Source organism: Zootermopsis nevadensis, unplaced genomic scaffold (assembly GCF_977971745.1).
Source record: "Zootermopsis nevadensis isolate Lab colony 2312 unplaced genomic scaffold, Znev_1.0 Znev_ptg000017l, whole genome shotgun sequence".
NCBI classification, from domain to species: domain Eukaryota; kingdom Metazoa; phylum Arthropoda; class Insecta; order Blattodea; family Termopsidae; genus Zootermopsis; species Zootermopsis nevadensis.
Genome location: NW_028259149.1, coordinates 3,509,822 through 3,535,474, shown reverse-complemented (window position 1 = coordinate 3,535,474; position 25,653 = coordinate 3,509,822). Strand labels below are relative to the sequence as shown.

Genomic DNA, 25,653 nt, shown 5'->3' with positions numbered 1-25,653 from the left:
ACGCTTGACAGACAAGAGTTGGGTAGCTGAAGCGTTCCGGAAGTTTGTAAGCTCCGAAACTCAATCGCTAACTTCAACTTCTTCTTCTTCTTCTGAAACCCTTGGTTACTGGCACGAACTGTAAACTCAGATTCACATGTATTTCAATCGCAGATTATTTGAGCGTGTCAGATCCATATATCCGGTAGTCTCCATTCGAGGCAACGCTCCATTTCCCTTGTGAGTTTGAAGCTTGATGTGAAGTCAGGAAACAAATACAAGGGTATATATTTTGTACTTATGATTGCCATTACTACATGCAATACGGTAATGTCTGTGGCTGTAGTGAAATGTTTAATGTGTGTGTCTGTCTGTACTGTGGACAGCACTGCAATTGAAAACTGCACCATACTTCGTTCACGATGAACGTGGAGTGAACGTAAACAGATGTCGGACAAGCAGGGTGTCCCTTTGACCTCTGTTTGGGGTCAACGCTATGTTTTTCTTTCCCACTGCAGAAAACTATGAAACCTGTAAAGGAGGAAAGTGTGCATCGTCCTTAATAAGAGTCTTAGCGTCGTTAGTAGTCGCAAGGTTTTTTTTTTTTGTTACTTCTTAATTTCGCGAATACTTTCGTTACAGCCTTCGGCTCATTGTGAATTAGGCATTTCACGTTTCGCATCCAAAGTATTATTTCTTTTGTACCTGCAACAAACGCATTTGCTGGCTACTCGTGTCTTTTTTTTTACGAACAGGCTTGGGCATGCAATAGTCATTCTGTGTTCTTGACGCTCTAGCGTGAGCGAAGAACACGTGGCCCCGTCCATGTCTGTCTGTCAGTCGCTTTTCTCCTAACGCGGGTAGGCAACCTGCATGACAGGGAGTCATTGTTACACAACAGTGTAACGGGATGCCCCATTGTTGGAACACATTGTTGCATAACGATGGGAAGATCGGTCATTGTTGTTACGTATTGTTGCACTTCAAGCTACAAGCATGCAACAATGAACCAAGGAGCAACAATACTTTGGATGAGTGGCACAAGGCGTAAGAGTGCAATTGGGTAACATTGCAACAATGACGTGCCATTCATCTGTCGGTCTGTCAACGCCTGTGAGTGTTCGCGCTTCTCAAGGAATGTTTAACAATGCTGTTGTGTGCGAGCGAAGGCGGAAGTTGCATATTGTAAATGTTACTTTTTTTGGAATCCTGAAATATGACATTAATGTACTCAGCGTTGTAATGTTTCTTCTGCCATTGCAGTTTGTATCCTTGTAATTCAAATGAATAGGAGTTAAAATTTTTAACCTCGAAATCCTTGACTAGATAGAAAACGGGCGATGTAGACATTAACCTACATCCAGTCACTGCCAACAGAACTGCGAAATTTCCAAAGTTCCAGCAAATAAATAATATGTATTTGTGACAAGACGCAGATTGTAAAACTTTTTCATGCTTTGTGCGAAGATGGTAAAGGACTCGAAACGTTTTAGGATCATTTGTTTCCATTAGATCTGTATTGTTCAGTAATAAAATACAACCGGTATTATCACTCCACATTAAAAATAAAAGCGTCTTTTTTTTTTTTTTGTTTCGCTGCAAACAGTTATCGGATGATCAGGAACAGAAATTGATGATCATCACTCGAAATGTGGCAGCGGTAATTACCACTGTCGTATCTTTATTTGCCCTTCGAAACTTCAAGCAATAAACATCAACATTTAATTAACGATTTCATTTAAAAAAAAGGCGTGGGCATTAGCCGACATCCAAATTACTAGTTGGCTGCTAAAATCTACAGCTTATAACAAATGAACAAGCCTTTTATTAAATTCTGAAGGGTTCTGACGATGGTGGATTATTATTATTTGCTATCCAATGATAGAGACTGGCTCATTCTGTCGGACTCAACTGAGTAGGTACCTTCGCCTGAAGACGGAAAAAGCGTTATTTCCCGAAACGTCGTGTTTTTCTTCTTAAGCAAAGACGACGGAAAAATCCAGATAACAAATAACTTTGAGTGTAAGAAAGTATTTCATTCATAAATTCTGTTTATGAGATCCGTTCTTGCGTATGACTACCACTGCTTTGTCAAGAGGTCTTAGTTCGGCTAATGGCCTCAAGTGAACAGCCCTTGGTGTCAGAAGGTCTTCTTATAAGCCAGAACAAAAGTTGTAGTGGTCCAGTGCACGGACATCTGCAATGAAACAAACAAAAAAGGCCGAAAAGCGTCAGTATTCTTATCTCAAATATCTCGTGTCTCCGTGTCTTGAGGACTTCATTAGTTCGGTCTACAAAAAGAGACAAGTATATGTTGGCAGGGCTGGAATCGTCAAGGCTCAGACATCTTGTGGTCCATCTGTTTCAGAATCCAAGCAAGATGGATCGTACGTAGCAATTCTGCCACTTGTGAGCGTTACATCTCTAAAGCCGCGAAGTTGGAGGAAAAATAGTTACATTTAATGAGAGAAAAATAAATATATTTTGGCCTTGGAGTAAGGGGGAGAGGGGGGAGAGTAGTGAGGGACATTACATTTAACGGGTGGAAAAAGGAGAGAAATATTTGACTATGAAGATTCCCAGGCAGTGCCCGTTCGTCGTTATCATAAAAGTATGTTAAATAGAAGTTAAGGTGTAAGATTTGAGGTTTTCACAGCGGTGAGTATGAATATTTCTGTCTTCTGGGTTGTTGTGATGTGTAGTCTGGTCAATGTTACCCAACGTTTCAGAGGTCATACTGCCTCCGTCATGACGGAGGCAGTATGACCTCTGAAACGACCAGACTACACAGCGCAACAACCCAGAAGACAGAAATCTTCATACTAATCGCCCTGATGATGGAGGCAGTATGACCTCTGAAACGTTGGTAAACATCGACCAGACTACACAGCGCAACAACCCAGAAGACGGAAATCTTCAGAAGTTATGGTGTTTGGAAGTTCGTCTGAATAATGTTTAACAACCCAATTCCTACCGCAAAGGAAACACCGCACTTCAATGTTATAGATCTCAATTTGTTTCTGTATTTTTAAGAAATAATCTTTGTTTATTGTGAGAATCATACGAAACCCATTAACACACCGTATTTGGAAAAAAACGCAGAATTATTGAGTGTTTAACCATATGGTACGAATGGTTAAGCGGTGGTCTCTGTAGGTTTAAACAAAGAAATATTTCACTTCGAAGCAGAGTTATCCGGCCCTGTATTAAAAACAAATGCTCATTCCTGCGTCTGTTCCTAAGATGTTTACTCGTGTATCGGTCGTGGCACTAAGCCACAAAAGCCATCATCGCCGTCTCCCGCTTTATAAACGCTGCTGAAGACACTGACGCCGTGTATTTTGCTACAGGCACTACTCCGCTGTTCACAACAGGACAATGAGAACTGTAATAAAATTAATCCCTTCTGAGACCACACAACGCCAGAGAATCGCGTCTCTAGATGTGCCTAGTTTTCATCTCCAAGTGCTTAAAACCTAGTGATCATATCAAGGATTATGAGATGGTCGGGACATGTAGCGCGTATAAAATTTTTGTCGAAAAATCTGGTGGAAGATTATGACATAGATGGAAGTATGATATTAAACATAATTTCGGATAAATATGGTGGAAGGATATGGGAGGTCTGTGGTTCAAATCTCACTCCGGAAAGCGGTTATCTTGACTGACTTTTTCGTGAATTTCCTCAGTCTTTTCAGACAAATTACCCGAATAGTGCATTAACTTATAACTCGCCCAGTTCCATTTATGTCCTTTTTAATGCAAGTTAATACACTGATGTGATTAGGCAGTATCGTAACACCGTTTACTAATGTTCCGTGGACACGAAGATGTTATAAGCGGCTTTACTCGAAGACTAAAAAGACCGCTCCGAGGGACGAACCAGAGTGAAGATTTTAGGCTGAGCTGCATCGCACCTGATGGCCGTAGACCACCCCGAAACAAAATGTCTTCACTCTACGATGCGTTGCATTGCATTGTGGTCTAAAATACAAACTGAGGATATCGCACGACGTTCGTGTTAATGACGTAGAATTCCGTCATAATAAATATAAATTCTCCGCAAAAATCCTCTGTAGTGAAACGCACGTTACTAATTACTTCCTCGAGAATCTGATAGCAGCTCAGCTGAGCAGCAAATTTCTCGCTGTTTATGGAACACGGAGGTTCATTACCGTGCTCACAAGAGCCCGCCACTGGTCCCTACATTGAATAATCCTGCTTTTACTAGAGCCAAGATTGCTAACCGGATCTGCGAGCCCATAAAACCAGAAATGGCCGTGTGGCGTGTTGTCGGATTCTGCGCTGCTTCGTTGTCATAGAAACATTTACTTGTGATTGTTAAGATCCATTGACCCTCGTTATTGCTGTTTCATCAGACCGACTTAGAAGCCTGTCTGTTGGCACGAGACCTCGAACACAATCTGCCAAATGCCTCGTGCATGTAACGAAACGACTTAGCATCAAGGAAGACGTACAAGACTTCGGTTGCCATGGAAACAATGTTTGTTGATATGCCTATATATTTATGAGTATCACGTTATGTGAATATGTTTCCTGAAATAAATAATTTACGTTTATTATGTAATCAGGCGAGCGAGTGGTTGATTTTTTTAAGATGCTACTTTGACTGCAGGGTATCGAATGGGACTGAAAAATTATCATGAATGAATAAGTAAGGATTTGTAAGGAGGTGACAGTGGCTTGTTTGAAGTGTCAGTCATGGGATTTGTATGGAGAAGCTCTGAATGGCATGTCTTTGGGCGGAGAATCGAACCCTGAGACTTCTAAATACTGTGTAGAAATGCGTATAACTTAACTGCGACTTTCAGCGAACCATTTTCTTCTTTGTAGCTTCAATAATTTCTCGTTTTTCATTCATTTGGAGGCTGTGTCACTTTATCCTCATGGTAAATGTTTTTGTTCTTGTTGTTTCTCATCGCCTTGACGATGGAGGCAGCAAGGACCTCCGAAAAGTCGATAAACTTCTACCAAACTACACGGCGCTACAACCCACAAGACAGCCATCTTCAGACTTACCGCCGTGAAAACCTCAAATCCTATAGCGTCCGACCATTGAACAAGACGGAAAATTTTGTCAGTAGCTACTGCGTTCACCAAAATCATTGCACATTGCGCCCAATATTAAATTGTCGTCTCCCAAAATCAACGCCGAACGCAGGTGTCTGCTGTGCTGTTCACCAACGCAATTAAAATACGCGAGTCGAAACATTTGACTGTCCGAAAACAAATGCAAAATAGTTGTAGTGCCCTTCAAAACGTCAATACATTCCGTTGTCACCGATACAAGAGTAGTTAATTATAGTGTTCCGAGTCGATACAAAATTCGAGAGATATATAACAGCCTTCCCAGTTCAGGGTCGTTCATTTCTGTGCTTCGGACCGGCTGGACCTGAAATTCCGTAATTAGGACGAGAAACTTGCAGTTTCCAGTTTGGTGACATCCATCTCTGTCAGTTGCTGGGCGTCGAGGCATGCGCTCTGCACGTTACGTAATGAACAAGCCCGGCCCTTAATTGGCTCCTGGAGCACTTTAATTTAAATAACCTACTGATTAAAAATTAATTAAAGTCAGTTGTTTTATACTAAACGAATAAAAATTGTTCACTCGATTCTGATAAAAAAAATATTATTATTATCATCATCATCATAAGGCAATTTTAAGATTACTTGAGATAATTCTAGAAAAATGTTATTACCCTGTGCAAAATCTTGTGTTCATTTACTGCAGGTGCAATTTGCTTGATTTAAAAATAATTTTCATGCCCCTAATATAGAAAGAAATAATTTTAAATAAACTGTACAGATCTTAATGCTACCTGTAATAAAGTTATGAACAACATTTCTGAGGATAAGATAATTGATAAATCTCAATTTTAAGCTTAATGTAAATTAGGAATTGCATTGGACGGATGAAATAAAGTTCATCTTATAGTACTGTCTATCTCAGTACCAAATTTGACTTAAATTCTTGGAATATTATCGACGGACGGATAGAAAAGACCTCTACAGAGACAGCTGTCTTAAGATATTTCGCCGTGGGAACCTGAAAATATCCCTATTTTGAATTAATTTTATGCACATTTTGCAGAATTTGGGTATGCGTCCATGTTAGCAATAACGATGTCAGAGTGAGAAAAACTCGGGTTTCAGTCGCCATGATGATATTCTCATGTTTAATTTATTTTATAAGGATGTTTATACATTTTGCACCTTTAGTGAGATTTTGCTATGATAACGCTGTAATAGATTACTGTATTCTTCAACGCAAAAAGAAAGTTTATTACCGCGAATTTTGACGGATCGTGCTACTTAGTATGGTGAGTTTCGAGATACTGAACTGTGTTATGGTGTGGATCTACGTGGAAACGGATGGAAAGAAATGAATCAGGCAGAAAACACTTCTTGTGAGGCCTCACTGATTTCTTCCTTAAGCGAGCGGACCCTTAAGGAAGTTGCTCAGTGCCACAGGCAAACGCGAATTCATCCACTTCTTCTTGCAGCCAGCCTGCTTCTCCGAACGTGAACCGACCTTAAATCCACATGTTCCGCTCCAGGGCCCGAATAATGTTATAAAGACTCCTGTTTAATAAGATTCTTGTTTCGTGGGTTACAAACCACACAGTCCGACTATTTATTTATTCTTAATTTGTGTCCTCATTTATTTAAGGACAATATTTCATCTTCTTGTGTCATTGTCGAATCACAGGACTATGAATTAAAGGTTATAGCTACTAGTGAAATGAAGTAGTCGTGACTTATTTTAAGGAATATCTCAGATGTCTGGGTAACCTCTGCACTAGTTGGAAGTGAGTTATCGGCTTGATGTGCCATCTGTTTTTTCAGTAACGAATTACAAACATGGCATAATGCGTGTGTGTACGTTTCGGAAGTAGAGGGTTATAAATAGTTTGTTTTAAACAGCTGGTGACCATTTCTTTTAGGTCCGCTTTGGTTTCGTCCTTCCATCTGTGCCTAGTTCTTCCAAATGACATCTTCCCTTAATGTTAAACGTAACATTATTATACGACTTAGCCTTAACCGTTGAGATGATTATGTCGTTATGTTTTGGGTTTAAATTGGTGTCGGACAGTTACGACTAGCCAGTTGGGTTGAGGCTACTGTAAACAAATCAGTTCTCAAGGCATTTCCTTTTGTTTGGTTAACGTTCTTATACCCGATGCCCAGCCTCGAAGGCGAACGTGTGTAGAAGTGAATAAGAGAACGGACGTAACTTTTACTGTTCCCTTCTACGCAGTTTATTGTCTGTTGTTCCGTAACAGATGAGTTGACAGAGCACAGTTTTATTTTTCACCGTCAAGAGCATTTTAAGACGTATCTCCTTCCACTGTTCTGTAGCCAATACATCCTTAAGATTTAATCTTGTGATTTTATAGATACAGGTCCGTGTACTGCAATACGTAAATGCCCACTAGGAAGAGAAAATTTTTGACATGTACGTTTGGGCAATTAACACTTCGAATTGATATTCCAGCAAGAAACAAGGCGCTGTTCGTTTATCGCTTAATCCCGTAAACAAGAGACACACGTTTCAAATACTTTCCTTACCCTTGCATTGAAATCTCCAACGCCATGTTTCTCCTTCGTCTGTGTCTTCCTTATCGGAAATCACCACACGTCCTGACATATATATATCTCCTCTCACTGGAATTTATATACAAAAAAATAAATTAAAATTCTAGTTTTGAAATGATTGAATCTGCTTCAGGTACGGTAATGAATACAGATCCAAGTCAACCTGACACTGGTATGCACTCTGCTTCAAGAGCTGATGTCTGTTCGTGCTTACGGTATCTGCAGAGAGGATCAGAGTTTTGTTAGCTGAGGTCTCAACTGCTTTACATACCAACATACTGTAGACAGACAGAGCGTGATGGCACAGTCGTAGACACGGTCAATTCAGTCGTCATTACTGTTGTACATGTTCTCTAAAGTAAGATATGAAAGTACGGGTTTCGCGTTCCCATTATCGTCTTCGTTTGATTTTGCTTTCTGTATGGGCGTCGGAACCAGAGGCGTCGCGACGCGCTACTGTCAGATAAACTGTCGGGCAAGGAACGTTAATAAACAACACCGGAGGCGTTCTGCTAGTCTTGATGATTGGCAGTAAGCATCCCTGAAACGTCGGTCAGAGACTACACTGCACAACATCCCGCCTTCATGCAGCACGACGCTTCAAACTAACGCGGATCGTCGCAACGCATTGCCGAGACGTCGAAAAATGATCCGGTATGAAGCGAACAAGAGCATCGGGACGTCATGAAAGACGAGATGGTAAAAAACGACGCCGAGGGCAGCGTCTCTTTCCCAGAGCCAAATTGGAAGTTGTTCCGATGCTCGTCAGTTATTCGGCAACTTTGCGACGCTTAACGTCAGGTTTCTGTGATTCAAGAATAGCGTTCAGTTATTAGAGTACTAGTTCATAATGATCTAGGTCAAAGACGTAGTGCCTTTATAGTGTTCGATTTTGGGGATAATCATGTGTTTAAAGTAGCTGGATTCTACAACCTCATAGTAGCCTGCAGCCCCCCCCCCCCCTCAAAAAAAAAGTTGCTCGGCCCATACAGTTAGGTTGTTGAGGTCTCTATGGGGGTGAAGAGATTTTCTTCCCCTCTCCCGTACACCATCTCGGTGGATGGATATCGAACTACTTGGGGCCAACCCTTTTCCTAGGGCTCTTCCTCTGTATGGTCACCGCCCTTGTAAACTTTCGTGTTGGGAAGATTCATTGACGCTAGTAAATCTTGGTCTCCTTTGTCTGCCGTCGTATTCATAGGGTGCCTCATCTAATACTGACGTCACACTTTTTAGAACACATCGCAGATGGACACACGAAGCTCTCGCACGCTTTTCGAAACTGGATAACTGATCCCAGGACCGAAAATTTAGCCCTGAACCTCCCGGTAACAGCCGGAATGAGGAAAGCGAGCTAGAAGCAAAGTGTTATAGACGCACTTTTACATCTTTGCGTAGTAACTTACAAGTTATGTCTAAACGTGTACAGAATATATTCATAATCTTAACTCCGATGCATCCGATGATGCTGTACGACGCACTTCAGGATGAGTGCCTTATTTTGCCACCAAGAAGCACGGTAAAACTGCTTCATTTCTTCGCGTAAAGAACTTCTCATATAAAACAGCGTTATAGCCCCAAAAGCTGGTAAGGTAGTTAGTAACTTGATATACGACCATTGTGCCATCTCTTTCTCTGGAGGAAAGACAGACGTAAGCGACATTCCCAAAACTTGTTCCGAGCCGTGAACTGCAAAGCCAAGTGTAAAGTTTGCTGTGGCGAGTCACGTTACTTCACTCAGTAAAATTTTCGGTTACTTATTCTATTCTTGATATGTGCAGTGATTTCTAGGCGCATTTGAAACTAAAAATTGCAAAGGAAAAAAAAAGCGACAACTCTTGAGGATGTCGGCCGTTGTTGCTGTACGCCTTTGGATCTAATGAGTTCACGTGCCTATAACGCATTGGTGGCGCGGTCTGAGGCGTGGGCCTTGTGCCGCTTGGTCGCTGGGATCGTGGGTTCGATTCCACCCAAGCCATGGATGTTTGTCCGCGTTTTTCTGTGTTGTGTTGTCCTGTGTACAGGTGGAGGCCTTGCGACGGGCCGATCCCTCGTCCAAGGAGTCCTACCGAATGTCTATAGGTCAAAACAAACGAAAAGTTGGGACCCGCGGTGCTCAGGCACTTGAAGAACGGGTCGTTCCCAGTATCCCAGTACTCATAACACACCCTATTCGCCCTGCGTACGATGGGACCCGCTTCAAATTAGGACTTGTAAAGTGACTTGTAATGTGAGACGTATTTCAGTACAAAAACATTGATAGTCGTATTAGGTGAATGTATAATTTTATGTTAAACTTGTACGTGGGGTGTCTTATCGATTCATGTTCTGATTACCGAAGTAGGCGCTGCTGGGTTTTCTCGGTGAGGCCGTACGTAGTCGCTACTGTGGACATAAAATGCGAGAGATCGATCGATCGATCGCATCTTTGTTCTCTTTATAAGATGGAGCCTTTGATCAGGATACTTTTTCAGATGACCCCCGGGTACGAAACAGGGCATTGAGAACGTCTATCTTGACTGAGTGAGAATTTTCATGTTTCTGTGAGATCCTTTATGCCCAGTCAGAGGCCACTGCCGTTGTAGTGACCGTGCATTTCGACATTGCCGACTTCAGAAGCTGACAGTCGCTCAGCTAATTAAGAATTTCCCCGCCTTTTATGGAACGAGACGTCTAAAGAGTTTGTGTGCCTGCGTCAACTTGTGGACTCTGCTACCTTGGGGACCTTGACTGAAAAGAAACAAATGATGACACGCACGCCAAATGTAATGCATAACAAGAAGTATAATAAATAATACGAGCTCGTGAGGATTAACGCGTGCACAGCATAAACGCAGTTTACAGGGATGGAATACGAAATTCCCTTCTTTTTTCTTTAGTTGTACGTGCCATCTCGTTTGCATTTAACACGTGTTTTGAGATCCTGACATTTTTCTGAAGTTTCAGACTTGTATTTGAATGTATCCGGTTTGAACCTCGGTCAATATGGTATCTATCCTGAATGACATTTTTCGTCGTGTTCTTTAGCCACTACAAATATATCACGTATCCTTCTAAATCCTCACCTACTCAACATTCATGATTGTCACGCCATCTCGCGTGAGATTTTGTAAGTTTCTAAGTTGGACCATCGTCGTTAAATAATGTATGAATCGTGTTCTTTTTTTATGAAAATCATGTGTTAAACGTAATTTTCTGAAGTGCTTTTGTTTTTTGCCTTACTTGAATTTCTCTTTAAAGCCGTCTAATTAAGTGATGTTTGTGGCCGACTTCTATTCCGCAGGAACCAGCTATCCTGACGGATTTTTATGGGGTTTTTTCTTCACAAGAATTCCGATATATCCGCTTAAATGTGTTCCTACCGTTTCCTTTCAAATTCATTTAGATTCACCCTTTAAATCTCCATTTTAAATTGGCAGCCGATGCTCTTATGTCAGCCAGCAGCTGGTATATGTAAGCCGTAAATCACATGAATCGTATTTGAGGTGTATCTGGTTTGAACCAAAGTCGTGGGACCATGTATCTCCCCAGGTATTTGGTAGTTGTTTTCAGCCCCTTTAAACGATCGCGGGGGTAGAAAATAAAGACAGGCCACGACTTCTTTAAGTGAGAGTTTCTTCAGAAGCTTTATCTTGAGAAATTGGGCGTGAAATTTTTCGGTTTATGAAAGTTCTCCGGAAAATTATTTGGTGTATTTAGAGATTCGTCAGAAACTTTAAATTGTGTGTAGGATTTGATGTTTTAGCCGCGTTGTGTCCGAATATGGATGCCTTCTCGTTTTTAGCGCCCTGTATTCATCGCCCTGACGATGGAGTTAGCAAGGACCTCCGAAACGTTGGTAAACTTCTATCATACTACACGACGCTACAACTCAAAAGACAGCCATCTTGAAACTGTGAGTTCTGTGCAGACATTGTAGCTTCCTCATTGCAATGCCGCTACAGACGGCTTGAAACGTGTCCCAGATAAGCTTCCGCTGGCATGAAGTGAATGATTCATCATGGCTGTCACTTGTAACCTCGCGAGAAAGTGCGTGATCTGTCGGTACGTCCATAATAATGGGCACTGAATTGATTGCCACTAAGCCACAGGTCGCTGTGGCAGGGGTGAACAGTGACGTTCCTCAACAAAGCACAATTGTGCACTGTGCACACAAATTCAATTCTCTGTCCTTAATTGTTTTTTATGTATCTGTACAGACGTGTAGAAAAACTTGGTCCCACCGCATTTCAACTCTTCCGGGTGAAAGTAAAACCTTGAACGTTGGCTCAGAGAATTGAGTCAGTGTGTCAGACATGTATTTGGCCCGATGTCAATCAGTCGGTGAGCTCGTCAGTGACATGATTTATCGATGGGTCGAATGATCGACCTGTGTCAGCCCAGTCACTAGATCGATCAGTGATTGTCAGATAAAGAGCCCTGTGTTTTAACGTACTCTAATTACTAATGAGACATCAAATCGGAACTCTAGAGATCCCTGGCGTTATGATGACGAACCAGAACTATGCAGGGCTTTAATATACGAGTTCCTTGTGAGTCGCGCATTAATAAGGCACGCGTTGATGCGTGGACATTCAAGTGGTTCCCACGTGTATCAGTTGGATTCAGCTGACTTCATGAAGCTTGATTGATTAATGCATCCTTTGAGTTGGAAAGAATGCAGCGATGCCGGCTGAGTGGCCAGGTATGCCAGTGCCCACCGCGGTGAATACCTATTGTTTCATGGGCGATGTTACGTTCGAACGCTCCTTAACGGCATGAGTGGAATATGTGCAGCCAGAAGACCTTTTTGACTCTTCGCGTATGAAGAATATGTATCGCCCTCGTACTCCTTAAGAATTTATTTATGTAATTCCTTCACGTCCTTTTCTCTTTAACGGTGATGAAATGAACGCATAATGAGGTTTTCTGTTCGTCCGTATGCCTTATTTCCGAAGCTACTTGACGGATTTCAATACGCGTATTGGAATCTGGGTGTGTACTGCAGCATTCTGATCTAAAACTGTCGAGTATTAAAATCAGCTTATCTTACGGAAGCGATTTAAATATATTGTTTAAAGCAGTTTACGACATTGTGACTGCTTAACGCAATAAAACAGGGAGGAGATGTAACTTTATCCAATGGCGTGTGTGCATTGTAATTAGTGTTACAGCAACGTGTGTTTTGAGTTACATTAATGATTTGTGTCTGCATGAAGGAGCCTCTATATGAAGATTAGTTAAATATGAAAGATCACTGAGAGTGAGTTCTGATTGCAGAGTATGAGATCTGAGATTCTCACGTCGGTGAAAATGTCGATTGTGGTCTTCTGAGCTGTGATGTTGAGTAGTCTTGTAGGTGGTTACCGAAATATCGGAGGAACCTGTTGAGGCCATTGCATTTCTTCGAAGTTTTGGTTACGTCACAGCTCAGAAGACCACGGCAAGCCACAGATTCCACTCTTCATTGAACTCCGGGGCACAATGGAATGAATGTCTAGGCAAGGCGTGTCGTATGGGTGGACCCGATGAAACTAGTATTTTAGAGGTGAATGGAGCACGCGAGAGACTTGAAGGCCTTCTTTCCTTACGAAATTTGTGTGTTCTTGTCCTTACGTACTGGAACCGAGTGGAAAACATCAGTTACTCACGTACGCTAATGAGGTAGACACGCAAAGAAAACACGGATTTTCTGCTGATAGAATGTAGGCAAAGAAGTGAATTAAGGAAGGCAAACACAAGCAGAAAACGCAGAAATTATGCGAAAATCTAGTAAACAGCTTCACTAAGGAATAAACACAGACAAAAATGAAATATGTCTATGTCTCATAACCAGGAATCACGAAACGACAGAACGTGGCCTTTAAGATGTATCAAAGTATGAATATTTGCGATCAAAAGGAACGAATGTTTATAAGCCTGAATTCGACCCATCTATTAATTCTCCGATACCAAGGTAAATGGGTATATAAGTATGCCCAAAGTGGTAAAGTGAAAACATTACAACCAAAATGTAATTATTTATTTAAGGCCTATGTATCATACCATCTGTAATGTATTAAAATTAGCACTTACCCTTAAGCTAATTTATTAATTGTGTGATTATACTTGTATATTTTTAATGAATCGAGATTTTAGGGGACTTATTTTTTCTTCCTGACTCAGACGAAATTCTCCTTTTTTCAGGTTACTTCACCTTTAATTGTTACAGGCTTTGCTACACACGTTCTAATGAAGTTAGATCTTGAAACATGAGTGAAAAATGATGCGAAAATAAGTGGCCGTGGCCTATTATTCGCACCACGACACAGCTCATTGCCAAACTTTTGTTAAAGTCAGTTCAAATTTGTTTTATAACTCTGTTATGATATTATTAAGCAGGTCTGTTAGGCCGTTTTTGCTGTGTACATCGAATGTCTTTGTCACGTTCCGTCCGCGACCTTCAGCAGTTGGTATCACTGACCCCTTTGTAGTGGCAACACTTTCGTTTTTACCGCCTTTTCTTCCTGTCTCTGTTACGTTCTGTTCTTTGGTCGTCTCCTGGCAATTGTGACTTCTTACCAGGTGCTTTAGACTTTCCTCACGTCTGTCAGAAACTTAAGGAATGATTTACAGTGGTTCTTGTGCGAGGCAGAATACCACCTGAAATAGTTTTGTGCGGTAGTCGCTTAATGTGCGAGCTTAAAAGGAAATATCTGTTGCTTAAATAATAATACAGCGATGGTCAGATCAAGGTGAATTAGGTGGGCGGGGCATGTAATCTATTGCACTTGTGACGGAATTGTTTCTTCTGAGGTAAAACTACAGGGATCACAATAAAGAACGAAATTATATAAACAAAAAAACCCGTAAAAATTCAAACAGATTCGTATAGTATGAAATTATCGGCATTTCCTTTCCTTAGATTTAAGACAATTTTGCATTGGATTTTGGACAAATGTATGTCACCGAAAAACGTTTCCGATAGAAAAAGGTTTTATCTGTTTTCAGTTTCCTGTCTAGTTTTACGTAAATAATGAAATGTTTTGACAAAAAAAAATGCACTGACTAATTTGATCAATATTTTATCTTTTCCTTTTGTCCTGTTATGTTTAGTTCATTAGTTTGTTACTGTTATTTTTGTTTTGTTATGTGATTTGTGTTATGTCTTTGTGATTTATTTCTTTATTTTGGGTGTGTTTGTTTCGTTACTCGTTTCAGGGGTTTGGCTCTGGTGACTTGCCCTCCGAATTTGACATCGACGATGTAAGTAACCGAAAAATTACGAAAAATATTTCTCCTGCTGCTTTGTACCTAACATAAATCGCGCGCATATTGCTTAAGTAACACACATAAGCTTCATTTTAACAGCTTTGCTCCTCATAACTAATTACTTAGTTTGTAAATGATCCAGGTTTATCTGCGGTTTGGCCACAGTAGACCTGAAGACCTACCAGCAAAGTAATCGATGTATCGCCGAGACATCGGTAAGAATCGGTTCAATGATAAGCTGTTGAATACGGTATCGCATTCATTATGGTTATGGTTCATTTTGTTTACGGTTGTCTGGTTTATTAATAATTACTTCACCTTCACTGATTATTTACGTCTGTTTGAACCAGAGTTATAATTCAGATTTAAGAATTAAACTTAAAATTAATCCAGTACGTGATCGGAAACAGTCCACCTGAGAAACCTAGATGTAGATGGGAGGATAATACTGAGGTGTAATTCTTTTTTGTAATCACCGAAATATGAACCGAGTATCTGTAGTTTACCTGCGTTATCGGTGATTACATGTATTTTTGGTGATGGTATTGGTGGTGGTGGTGATGGTGTTTATGAAATTATATTGTACTGAACATTGTTTTACACATTACATTTGGCAACCCTTTGCAAGAACATAGACTGAGAATATCCGAGGACTAGGTAATAAAAAAATGTCTTAACTGCCTTGGAAAAAGAAACATGAAAATTAAGAAAATTTAATGATGTGGAGCTTTATAATTTGCACTCTTTACCGAATATCTACAGACTTATTGCGCGTTCTTCGCACTAAGAGCATATAATGCAAGCATATTGGGCTGGTCATGTATGTACGTCCGTTCTAACACTAAGGATGATAAAATATACTGGACACCGGAAGACAGAAAAGTTCAGGACAGCAATTTCTCTGGCGGCTTATTATAAAACATTCATAAATGTGTGACTCGTTTGAAACGCTTTCTTGGGTTGTATCTGGCTAACAAGTTTGTAATTGTTTCTGCTCGTTACGTAATTATGAACGCCATCACGCTAAATTGTTTGCGAACTTTTGCGCCGCGTACGGTCGGCAACTTCTCCGACAGTTGTGTTATGCGAATAATCTAGTTACACTGTTGCAGGCATTCGCGTAGGATTTTATGCTCTCACTGCAGTGAGTCCGAAGATGGCTGTCTTCTGGATTGTTGCGCCGTGTAATCCGGTAGAAGTTCACCGACGTTTCAGGGGTCCTTGTTGCCAGAGGTTGAGTCTGCGTCGTGGCGTCAGGCTTCGCGACGCTTGGCTTCTCTTTCCGATGGCATGTTCAGTGGCATCCCGAAACCCACCTGCACTAAACATGACGTATTTCCTGGCGTCATGACGATTGGCGTCGTTACACCTGGCATCTGTTTCCCAGCGTCTTTGTCCGATCGAATTACGATGTTCCGTTTTCCTGCGTCATTTCAGTTGACATCCGGAAGCTTACCTACGGGGGATGTGGCGTCTTTTCAAGCCATCACGATGATTGGCATCGGTTTTCCAATTTTGAGTTCAAATTCATCAACCTGTGATAAATGCGTCTCTTGCGGCGTTCCGACGCCAGACGTCGGTTTCAAACATCTTGCCCATTGGCATCCTGGTGTCCGTGTCTCAAATATGTCGTCTTTTAGCGTCGTCACGAAGATTGCCGTTAATTTTCTAACGTGGTTGATGACATTCCGAGGTTAATTTTTACAAAGCATTGCGTTCTTGGTGGGCGTCGCGACGTTTGTCGTCGGGTTCTCGGCGTCGTGTCTTGCGAGATTCCTTAACTCATCTGCGCAGAAGACAGCGTGTGTCATGGTGGCAATGTCGTATTTTACTGCGCGACAAACAGTCACTTACCCGCCTTCGCTTTCGAATTTTAACATAGTCGTTCAAGAAATTCGTCAGAACTCGCGATTAACGTGATTCTTGTACAAAACCCAGAAACTGATCATAAGAAGCGCTGCGTATTCCGACTTACAGATGTCATGTGCTGGATAATTACTGTTTTGTGTTCTGTGCACGTGTTCAAGCCATTAATATTGCGACGAGCAGCAGAAGATATGTTCCCTGTCACTTCTCAGCCCCCCCATAACCCCCCACCCGGCCGCCATAATGACTCCTGCACCTACCAACTCCAGGGTACTTCATTTGGGCGTTGTAATATTGTAGCCGTGTATGAAGAATGGACACGGTTGAATATTAAGCTTTGTATTTCTGTCGTATCACGATTCGGGAGGGGCTTGTCCTCACGAAGAATTCTTTAAAATTTCAAAATGTGTGGGTATTGTTACTTGTTCCCATGTTTTTTTCTGAGAGCTGACAAACAAACTGGATTATGCCTTAATTCTTTGATGCATAATGATAATTATATTTACAGCCTTGTTTAACATTTGCCTACAGACTGAATTTATGGGTTTCGTTTGATTCTCAGAATAAACACTGATTATTTTCTTAAGAATAGTTTAGCTGTTGGTCTTTTTAATGGTGAAGAGTTATGTTTTCTTTGCGGTGCGGTCCGAATTACTAAACAGCATTTAGACGAGCTTCGGTTTTCATAAGGTTGGAAGATCGTCGAATACGCTCCAGACGTTGTGTAGTTTTTGCACGAAGTACAGGGAGTAGCATCCGTCTGTCTGTCCTGAAGTACCGACGAAATTTCGGTCAGATTCGCTTCGGTATACGTAAGCCGCACCTTGCATATAGCTGAAAATAATCTTCGTGTATTTTCCCAAATGAATGCCTGGTTCAGTTAAATTAAAGAGTGGAATTAAAATACAGTGTAATTAAGATATATTCGTTTTATCTGAACTGTTTTCAACAATAGATTTGCAGCTTCGGTAAACAAATCAAGGCAATAAATTATTCAAAATCGCAAAAAGAAAAAAAACCTAAGTAAATTTATGGCGAAGTTTCCTTATTGAAAAGTTCTTTCTCCCTCTGCTGATCGAGAAATTATTTCTTGCGGTAGGCTACTTGAAGGTTTGTTATCATGTTCACAAGAGCCCGCCACTAGTCCCTATCCTGAGTCAGATGAATCCATTTCACACCCTCACACTCGGATCGTCTAAGATCCATTTTAATATTATCCATCCATCTACGTTTAGATCTCCCAGATTTTTTATTCGTTTCAGGTTATACGCATTTAGCATATCTTCATGCGTGCTTCGTGTCCAACCCATCTCATTCAATATTAGATCACCGTAATAAGATAGGTGAATAACGCAATTTTGTGATGCTAATAATTTTGCAAATTGTCCGAACCTTCAATTACTCCAACTTTCGTCTGTCCAAATATTCTCATTAGGATTGCAAAGAACTGAACAAGTGCACATGGGCCCACGTCCTATGCGTACTTGGGCGTACTGGATGTCCGGGTATTCGTGTATCGCGCACGTGGGGATGAACCGGCCAGCTTTCAAGAGCTCGTTGCTATGGCAGCGTTGCCTGTGTTTCCTACCTGAAGGCTTGTCTGTGGTGCAACGAGCCGTATTGTTTATGTAACAGTACTGATATGCAAATGTGGCCTCAAAGCTATTTACATATGTTACAACTATGTTTTTCATATTCCAGTCTGAAAATATTGGTAAGTTGTATTATGCATGACAGACACTAAATATTAGCCGTACACATGAACCATATAATCAGAGAATTAGGCCTGTCAGCCGTTCTTGTTCTGGATATCTTAACTACGCTTACTCCAATACGAGCCAAATGCTGGGCCAGATATGACGCCCCTAAATGTACGTAAATCATTTTGACGCCGCTGTGTGTGTGTATAATTTTGAGCAGTCATGCATCCCGTCACATTGTGGAATTTTCGTTTCAAAATTTCTAATATTATCTGTACTTTTATGTAGTCCACGACCGTCTGCTTACTTATTCATCTTTCTATGTCACTCATGTATAATCTCTGTATTTGAAACGACGTTATTAAATACAAGTATCGGTGAAAAGTTAGCAAGTCTTGAGAGTGATTTCATCGCTTCGTGTTATCTAACTAAAATTCTGTGCGCCTTTCTTATGTCCTCCATACGCGCTACATGCCTCGCCCATCTCCTCTCCTTAATTTGTTTGTCCTAATAATATTTGGTGTAGTGTGAAAATTATGGAACTTTTCATATTTTTATATATTATTCATGATCAGCTTCCCATCACATGCAACGTCGTGTAACACGTGTGATTTAAACTGCATCAGTTGATAACTAAATATTAATTATATTCGTGTGTGTGTGGCATACGTGTTCTTGTCTCCCTGCATGCCAGTAACTGAAAGAGGGGTCTTTATAAAAATTTATGGTCAGTTTTATTTCTGCAACGCAAGGAACTCTTTTCGAATTGATTAAATACTTGTATATTTTCCAGTAAACATTTCTAACAAGACTGTATCATTCGAACCCCCCTCCCCCTCCCCCTGAACGTGTAACGTTACACGTGTTTGCTTAAGTCACTTCGCTCTGTTATGAGAGACAGGAATGTAAGCAAGCCGTTTTAGTCGCGTTAAGCCAAGACAAACACATAGTTCACGGATATACGCGTATAAACGAAACGAGTCCGCTTGTGCCAGCGTTCTATAATATTTACGTAGAAAAGAATTTTTCACCTCTCAAGCCATTACATCGTCATAAACATAAAAGGTCTGTCCCCTTGCACCTGTTAACTACTTTCAACGCAGACTCGGGTCGTCCCAGCTCCATCTTCGCCGTCCTGAATCTACCTTCATCTTGGGGATTACAACTGCAGTGTAACCATGGTAACTACTCTTTGTTGTGTCTTACTTAGGCTACTTTATGATGATCGTTTGCCGAGCCAACTAGCCCGCATGGTGTAGGCGAAAGATCCGCACAAAATTTTAATCGCGAAACCTAAAGGGGAAGAGCACTGCGAGGCCTGTGAGGATAATATTAAAAAAGGCCTCAAATATGATATGATATGGGCGTAATTCACCTGGCTGAGGATAGGCACTGGTGGCGGGCTTTTGTGGACAGGGTAATGAACGCAGACAACTTACATTTTTCTGCTCGTGTGTAACAATATCAAGTACAAATTAAGTCTCGTAACGAGCTTCAGAGGCGAGAACAAGGCTTACTGCCACAGTTCCTCCTAGAAGCAGGTAGTTTCAAACTTATAAACCCTCTTAACTCCGTGTTGTGCATTATTTCATGAAAAGTTTAATGGCTTCTTAGCCGTTTAGGAAACTGTTTCATGAAACTCCAAGATTACTCTTACAAAAGCCTGTTATTGGATCCTATTCAAAGCCACTTTAATCAATTTCACACTCCCATACCATACTTTATCTTTGATCCACTTTAATAATGTCCTCACATCTACGTCAGACTGCCTCTTCGCTGCACGTTCTCCCGCTAAAATTCCGCACACATTTCCAGTCTCCCCTATGCACGCTACATGCATCGTCCATCACTTTCTCCAAAGTCTGATCACCCTAATAATATTTCAAATTATTAACCCCCCTTTTTGTTTCTTGATTTTCCCGTTTCTAACGCTTCAGCTGAGCATCTCCATGGAAACTTGCGAAATTTACAGAATTCCCCGCCTTTTATGGAACCCGAAGGGTCATACCGCGTTCACACGTGCCTGCCACTGGACCCTATTCTGAACCAGATGAATGCATTCCACATCCTCCAACCCTATCTCCCTAAGATCCATTTTAATATTATTCTCATATCTGTGAACATCGTTATGCACTTTTCTCCACCCTCCTCTTATTTCAGCCTTCTTGGGTCCAAATGTTTTCCTCGAAACCCTTTTTTCAGACACCTGCAGTCTGTGTTCTTCCACTGATGTGAGAAACCAAGTTTCACACTCATAAGAAGCAATAGCTAAAATTATACGTATGTTGGTTATATTTTGACCTTTACATTTTCAGGTATAAGGTGGCAAAAAACAAGATTTTGAACTGCGTGGTTACAGGCATCCCAAAAAATTAATCCGCCCTTCACGAGTCTTAAAAATTGACATCTCATCACAACGCTTGAAAGACAATTTGTTTCAAATTAGTAAACAATCCCCGATTCTGAGTATCCGTTCCATTTCCGCTTTATTTTATTTAAGTCGGTATTGATGTAGTGCCACCGGCGGTTAACGTGTCATAATTAAGTATCACGAAGTGGATTAAAGATGCATGCACATTTAATAAATTAAATAAAGGCATTTTAACAAACTAAATTATTACGTGTGTCAGAATTGGCACTTAGTGAATTAGCTGGTCATTGCAGGTGTTAAATGGTCCACCGTTAGCTTCGTGGCACCAATGATCGATTCAAGGTATTGTAATTTGTGTACATCTTTTTGGGACACCTTGTACATAAAGACAATATAAGGGAAACCAGTATAATAAATATATTGAAGTAAATGTTTACTTAAAGAAAATAAGTTAGATTGGTTTTCAATATTTACTTATCTATTCCTCTGATATTGACGCTGTAATGATAAATATTACATATGAGATTTAACAATACGATAGATCTTAGGGATTATAAAGTAATGGGAGATGGATAAAGCATCTCGGGGCAGTATCGTCGAAGAGTCTGGAGTTACCAGGTTCTGCTAACAGAGAACAAATTAATCATGAAACGTGCTGTCACAGTCATGTTTATTGACTCTGCAAACTAGAGGAGGGATCTATAGATCTTTGATCTTCCACGATCTTAAAAATGGCTAGTTCCGCCTCCGATGTCCTCTATTAATATGTGATAAGTAAATCTTTGTTTCATATACATCGGATTCTGTTTGGACAAACACATGACCGCCTTGTGTTATTAGATTTCATAGAATTGCAGTGTAAACTTCCTGATATATTTTCCATCAATGTCTTGTTGAGTAGCCTGTCGTTTGTTTGTCTTTGATATGTTTATTTTCAGAGTACTACATCTTTCCCTTTGATCCCCCAGACTGAAGAGACCCTCAGTGACGTAATATTGGGACGTGTTGCCATAATTGAGCTGCTAACATCTGTGATGATCAAGCATTTTCTGTAGCTTAAAAACATTTTAAATACGGTTACTACAAAATTTATAAGCTTCTGAATATATTGGCCTATCACGTTTCAATCTTGAATTGCTTTTAACTGTTTTTTTTAAATTCAAAGTACGTGTTTGCTACTTAGCGGACGAGTGATCAACGTAGACCCAATGATTTAATGGGAGAATGAATAAATTGTGGAGAAGGGTACATTTGTAGATAAGACGTTTTATGAAAATGATTCAGAACTTTTTATAAGGGGGTGGGGGTGCTGACACACGGACATGACGCTCAGCCTGGTTGCCTTATTTGACGGAATAACACAGGGCTGTTTAGTTCAATCTTATTTAACTACAGTATTTATAAGCAATGGCCATCACACTTGGATTCCCGTCATGTCAGTAAGTTTAAGTTCACTGGTTCATGTTCTAATCGTGTTGGATCCCCTCCCCGGCCCCCCTCATGAGTCGACCCGTCGGAAATCTTCTCAAGTGTTCGAGAGGTCGACTCCAAAGATGTTATTTTTACAAACGCACGGACAGGTGCGGGACAGGCATAATTAAGCTATGGATAATAATATCCCATTCCTGCCCCCAGTATTAGTGCATTGTTTGCGTTCGATGCACTTGGTTTTTGGCAGTTGCTGGTTGCACGCGCTGCAAGTGGACATTCTAAAATTGTAACACTCACGGGGAAAAATACTTCCATCATTTACTCAGAGACCGTTTTGTTAATATCGCTTGTGAGTCGTGATGTATTTTCAGTGACGGAAACTTTTTTGTTAAAAAATTTTGACAATTTTTTTTACATTTTGAAAACTGTACCACACATGACTGGTACAATGAAGAGATGAACTCCTTCACAGATGGAAGATTTATCTTCATTGGCGTGTCCGCGTAAGATAGCTACATGGACGTCTTCATTATCTCACTGTGTTTGTGTCCTGCGAACATGACTGATATAATGGCCATGTATAATACAACAGGATTTCAAAGTTTTGGAGTCTTAGATTCTCAACATGCTTAATGCCCGTTACATCTACAAGCAGCTTGCTTCGATTACCAGGAGCGTGGCATTTCCCTGAATGAATTTGAGACTTGTTCGCCAATTAAATCGTTTTCCGCCTACGAGTGTCTGAAACTTCCCATGCATCTAATGATTCACAATTAGCCACGTGGAGCCCCAGAAATCATTTCCCAAATGATTTAATGACTTCGACTCCTTCAACTGTCACCGGTATCAGGTTCAAGTCATTGGATCTGTTGGGCACTGGGTCATTGAATCACGCGGTCGATTACTAATTTCAAAATTTATTTATATGAAATTTGAGATTCTGACGGTAATTAATATTTTTCGTTGTAATACCGTGGATTTTTAGGTAAATACCAGCGTTTCAAAGGAACATATTGCCCCCAATCTTCAGCCTTGAACATAGAGCGTTATGCTCCTCCGAAACGTTGATTTATGTCCATATGCTTCTGTCTTAGGGTCTAAATGAAGCAAGGATAATCATTGTAAAATTTGTTACGTATCATTTAGTGAACAGATGAAATTGAAGAAATGGCCAGACTTATGTATCGATCCTATGATGGATGGGGGTCTGCGTTTGGTTGCAAACGCAAAGCTAAACCTCACGATAAACCTCACTCTGTGAAATTTCGGAAATAGCGTCACGTCCGACGTGAAGTGTCGACAGAGCATCGAAGTTTCAACCCACGTATCCAGCCTCCATCTTCCTTGCCTGAATTGTGTTTACATTTCTTGCCGCCCTGACTCTTGTACATGGGTAGAGTGCAGTTAACAAGAGGGCACAGTTTGCTTTGTTCTGTACGAGCAGCGTACGGACAGTTTCGTGATATTTCCAGCCTCAATTCCGAGATTACTTTAACATCAAAACGATGTTAATACCTTACAAGCAGCTTAATGAAAAGGAAAGTTGCATTGTACCTAAACTGACTTCTTGGAATACAGCCCTTCCCGAAAAGCCAACAGTACACTCAGATATTAAAGAAATAACCCGTCTTTTATGAAACCTGAAGATTCATTCCGTCGATAATTATGGGTATATCCAAAGTAGTAAACGCACATTCGCAGGTATTGCGCTGTAAGGCCCAGAATCCCTTAACAGCATTACCATGGCAACGGTTATAACAACACGCATTCATAAATATTATCTCATAGAGCCCAAAGTCATGTAACGTCAAATGATCACCAATCAAATTACCAGCCAACACTTTATTTACAGGCGTTATTGTTAGATTATAATCCGGCCTAGAAATTCATTAAAGATAAATCATGTCAGTACTGAAGAAGATGACAGACATCTGAAAGGAAATTACAGAACAAGTCTCCATAAGTGCTCCTTGTACAGCGCGGATCACCACTAGAAGTACTTCAAGTTCTTACTGCGCGGTTAGTTTGTCTACACGAAGGAACTGACTTAGGAGATCCTTTCCTGCTACTATCCTGGATCAGGATTAATACCTATATCTGTTGGCTCGCTTCCAATTTAGAGGGAGGGGAGTTCGTCGTGGGATAGCGTCCCTTGCAGATGTGATACGGTTTAAGACTCTGAAAAGATACGCAGATAAAAAACAGAATTAAATTAAAATGAAGGAAGAGTTAGGTGAAGGTACCGTTGCACCTGTGCTTAATTAAACACCACGTCATGAAGACGTGTGGGCGAAGTCATCCCTGTACCCGCTACAAATAATGAAAGTGAGAGAGACGTAAAATTTAAAATGGGAGTGTGCGTACTTCGTTGGATCGCAGTTCAGTACCACGAAGTAGAACGACAGACACAACTACTCGATATAAAAGTATTCTCCGTGGGTATTGGTCAGTGCGTTAACTTACTCCTACCGTTAAGAAGAACTGGCCAAGAATAGACGCTGGTTGCCATGACGCCTCGTAGTCTGATGTCTTCCTGGTAACCCTGTGAAGCCGAAACGCTTCTGAATAATATAAGAATTCAGTCCGTACCGCAAAGAAAACACCACACTTCACCATTACAAAGATCAACTGGTTTTCAATGAGAATCATATGAAACACACAAATACATTCTACGCGAAAAGCGCGATTACTCGTTGTTAAAGTAGGTGGTACATATAGTTACCACTTCGCATTAAAAGGTTAAGTCGCCTTACTTTACCACGAAGTTCTTAAATCCAACAAAATCGGCTGGTTTAGTGTCCTAAGAAGTTTATTTTGACGTTGGGTTGACATTTTTGTGCAGATTTACTGTGGATCTAGTTGCAGTTAACGTGTTATGAGACGTCTTGCGGATTTTTGTTTTAACAATGTGGATTAAATGGATGAATCTTCGTTTATTTAGGAACGCGTTTTCGGAAAGTCTAAATAGTCTAATTGTTGGTACTTTGTGGTTGAAGTTACCTCATTACAACGTTTTTTGTGTCAATTGTTGCTGTTTTACTTCAGTCAGAATATCGAATAAGAAAACAAAATATCAGACCTGGAGAAAATAGAAAATGTTTCTTTATTTTCAGTATTATATTTCAATAAAATATATAAATATTGTTTGAGAGTCTTGCCCTTCATACGTCGGGGTTGAATGTGTCAGTTTTAATTTTATATATTACTAATATCTCCATTTAAAATCATGACACAATTTCTAATTACATTTTAATACTATTCTGTCATTATCATTTTCCTTCTGGACTAATACCATTCGACTCACATCTGCAGATTATAAAATTGGCTTCGCGTTCTTGGCAGCTGTGCTTGAAGTTGGCATGAGAGAATTGCATTTAACTATCCACTGGGCTATCTAGTAATTGTGAATTTTATATAAAGTGCCCCATAATCAGGGTCTATAGGGAAATTCCCCATTTG

At 40.6% G+C, this 25,653-nt stretch overlaps 1 protein-coding gene across 21 annotated transcripts in view; it reads left to right on the top strand.

Annotated features, from left to right (window-relative positions):
- Positions 1 to 25,653, top strand: part of Mp (collagen XV/XVIII-type protein multiplexin) — a 228,823-nt gene that overhangs the window by 180,076 nt on the left and 23,094 nt on the right. For 15 of the 21 annotated variants that reach the window (XM_087350117.1, XM_087350113.1, XM_087350118.1 and 12 more), the window contains one exon: positions 14,776 to 14,820. The exons of the other annotated variants lie outside the window; for them this stretch is intronic. In XM_087350117.1, the coding sequence (XP_087206243.1) occupies positions 14,776 to 14,820 (45 nt within the window). The remainder of the gene's footprint in view (positions 1 to 14,775; positions 14,821 to 25,653) is intronic. 21 annotated transcript variants of the gene reach the window in all.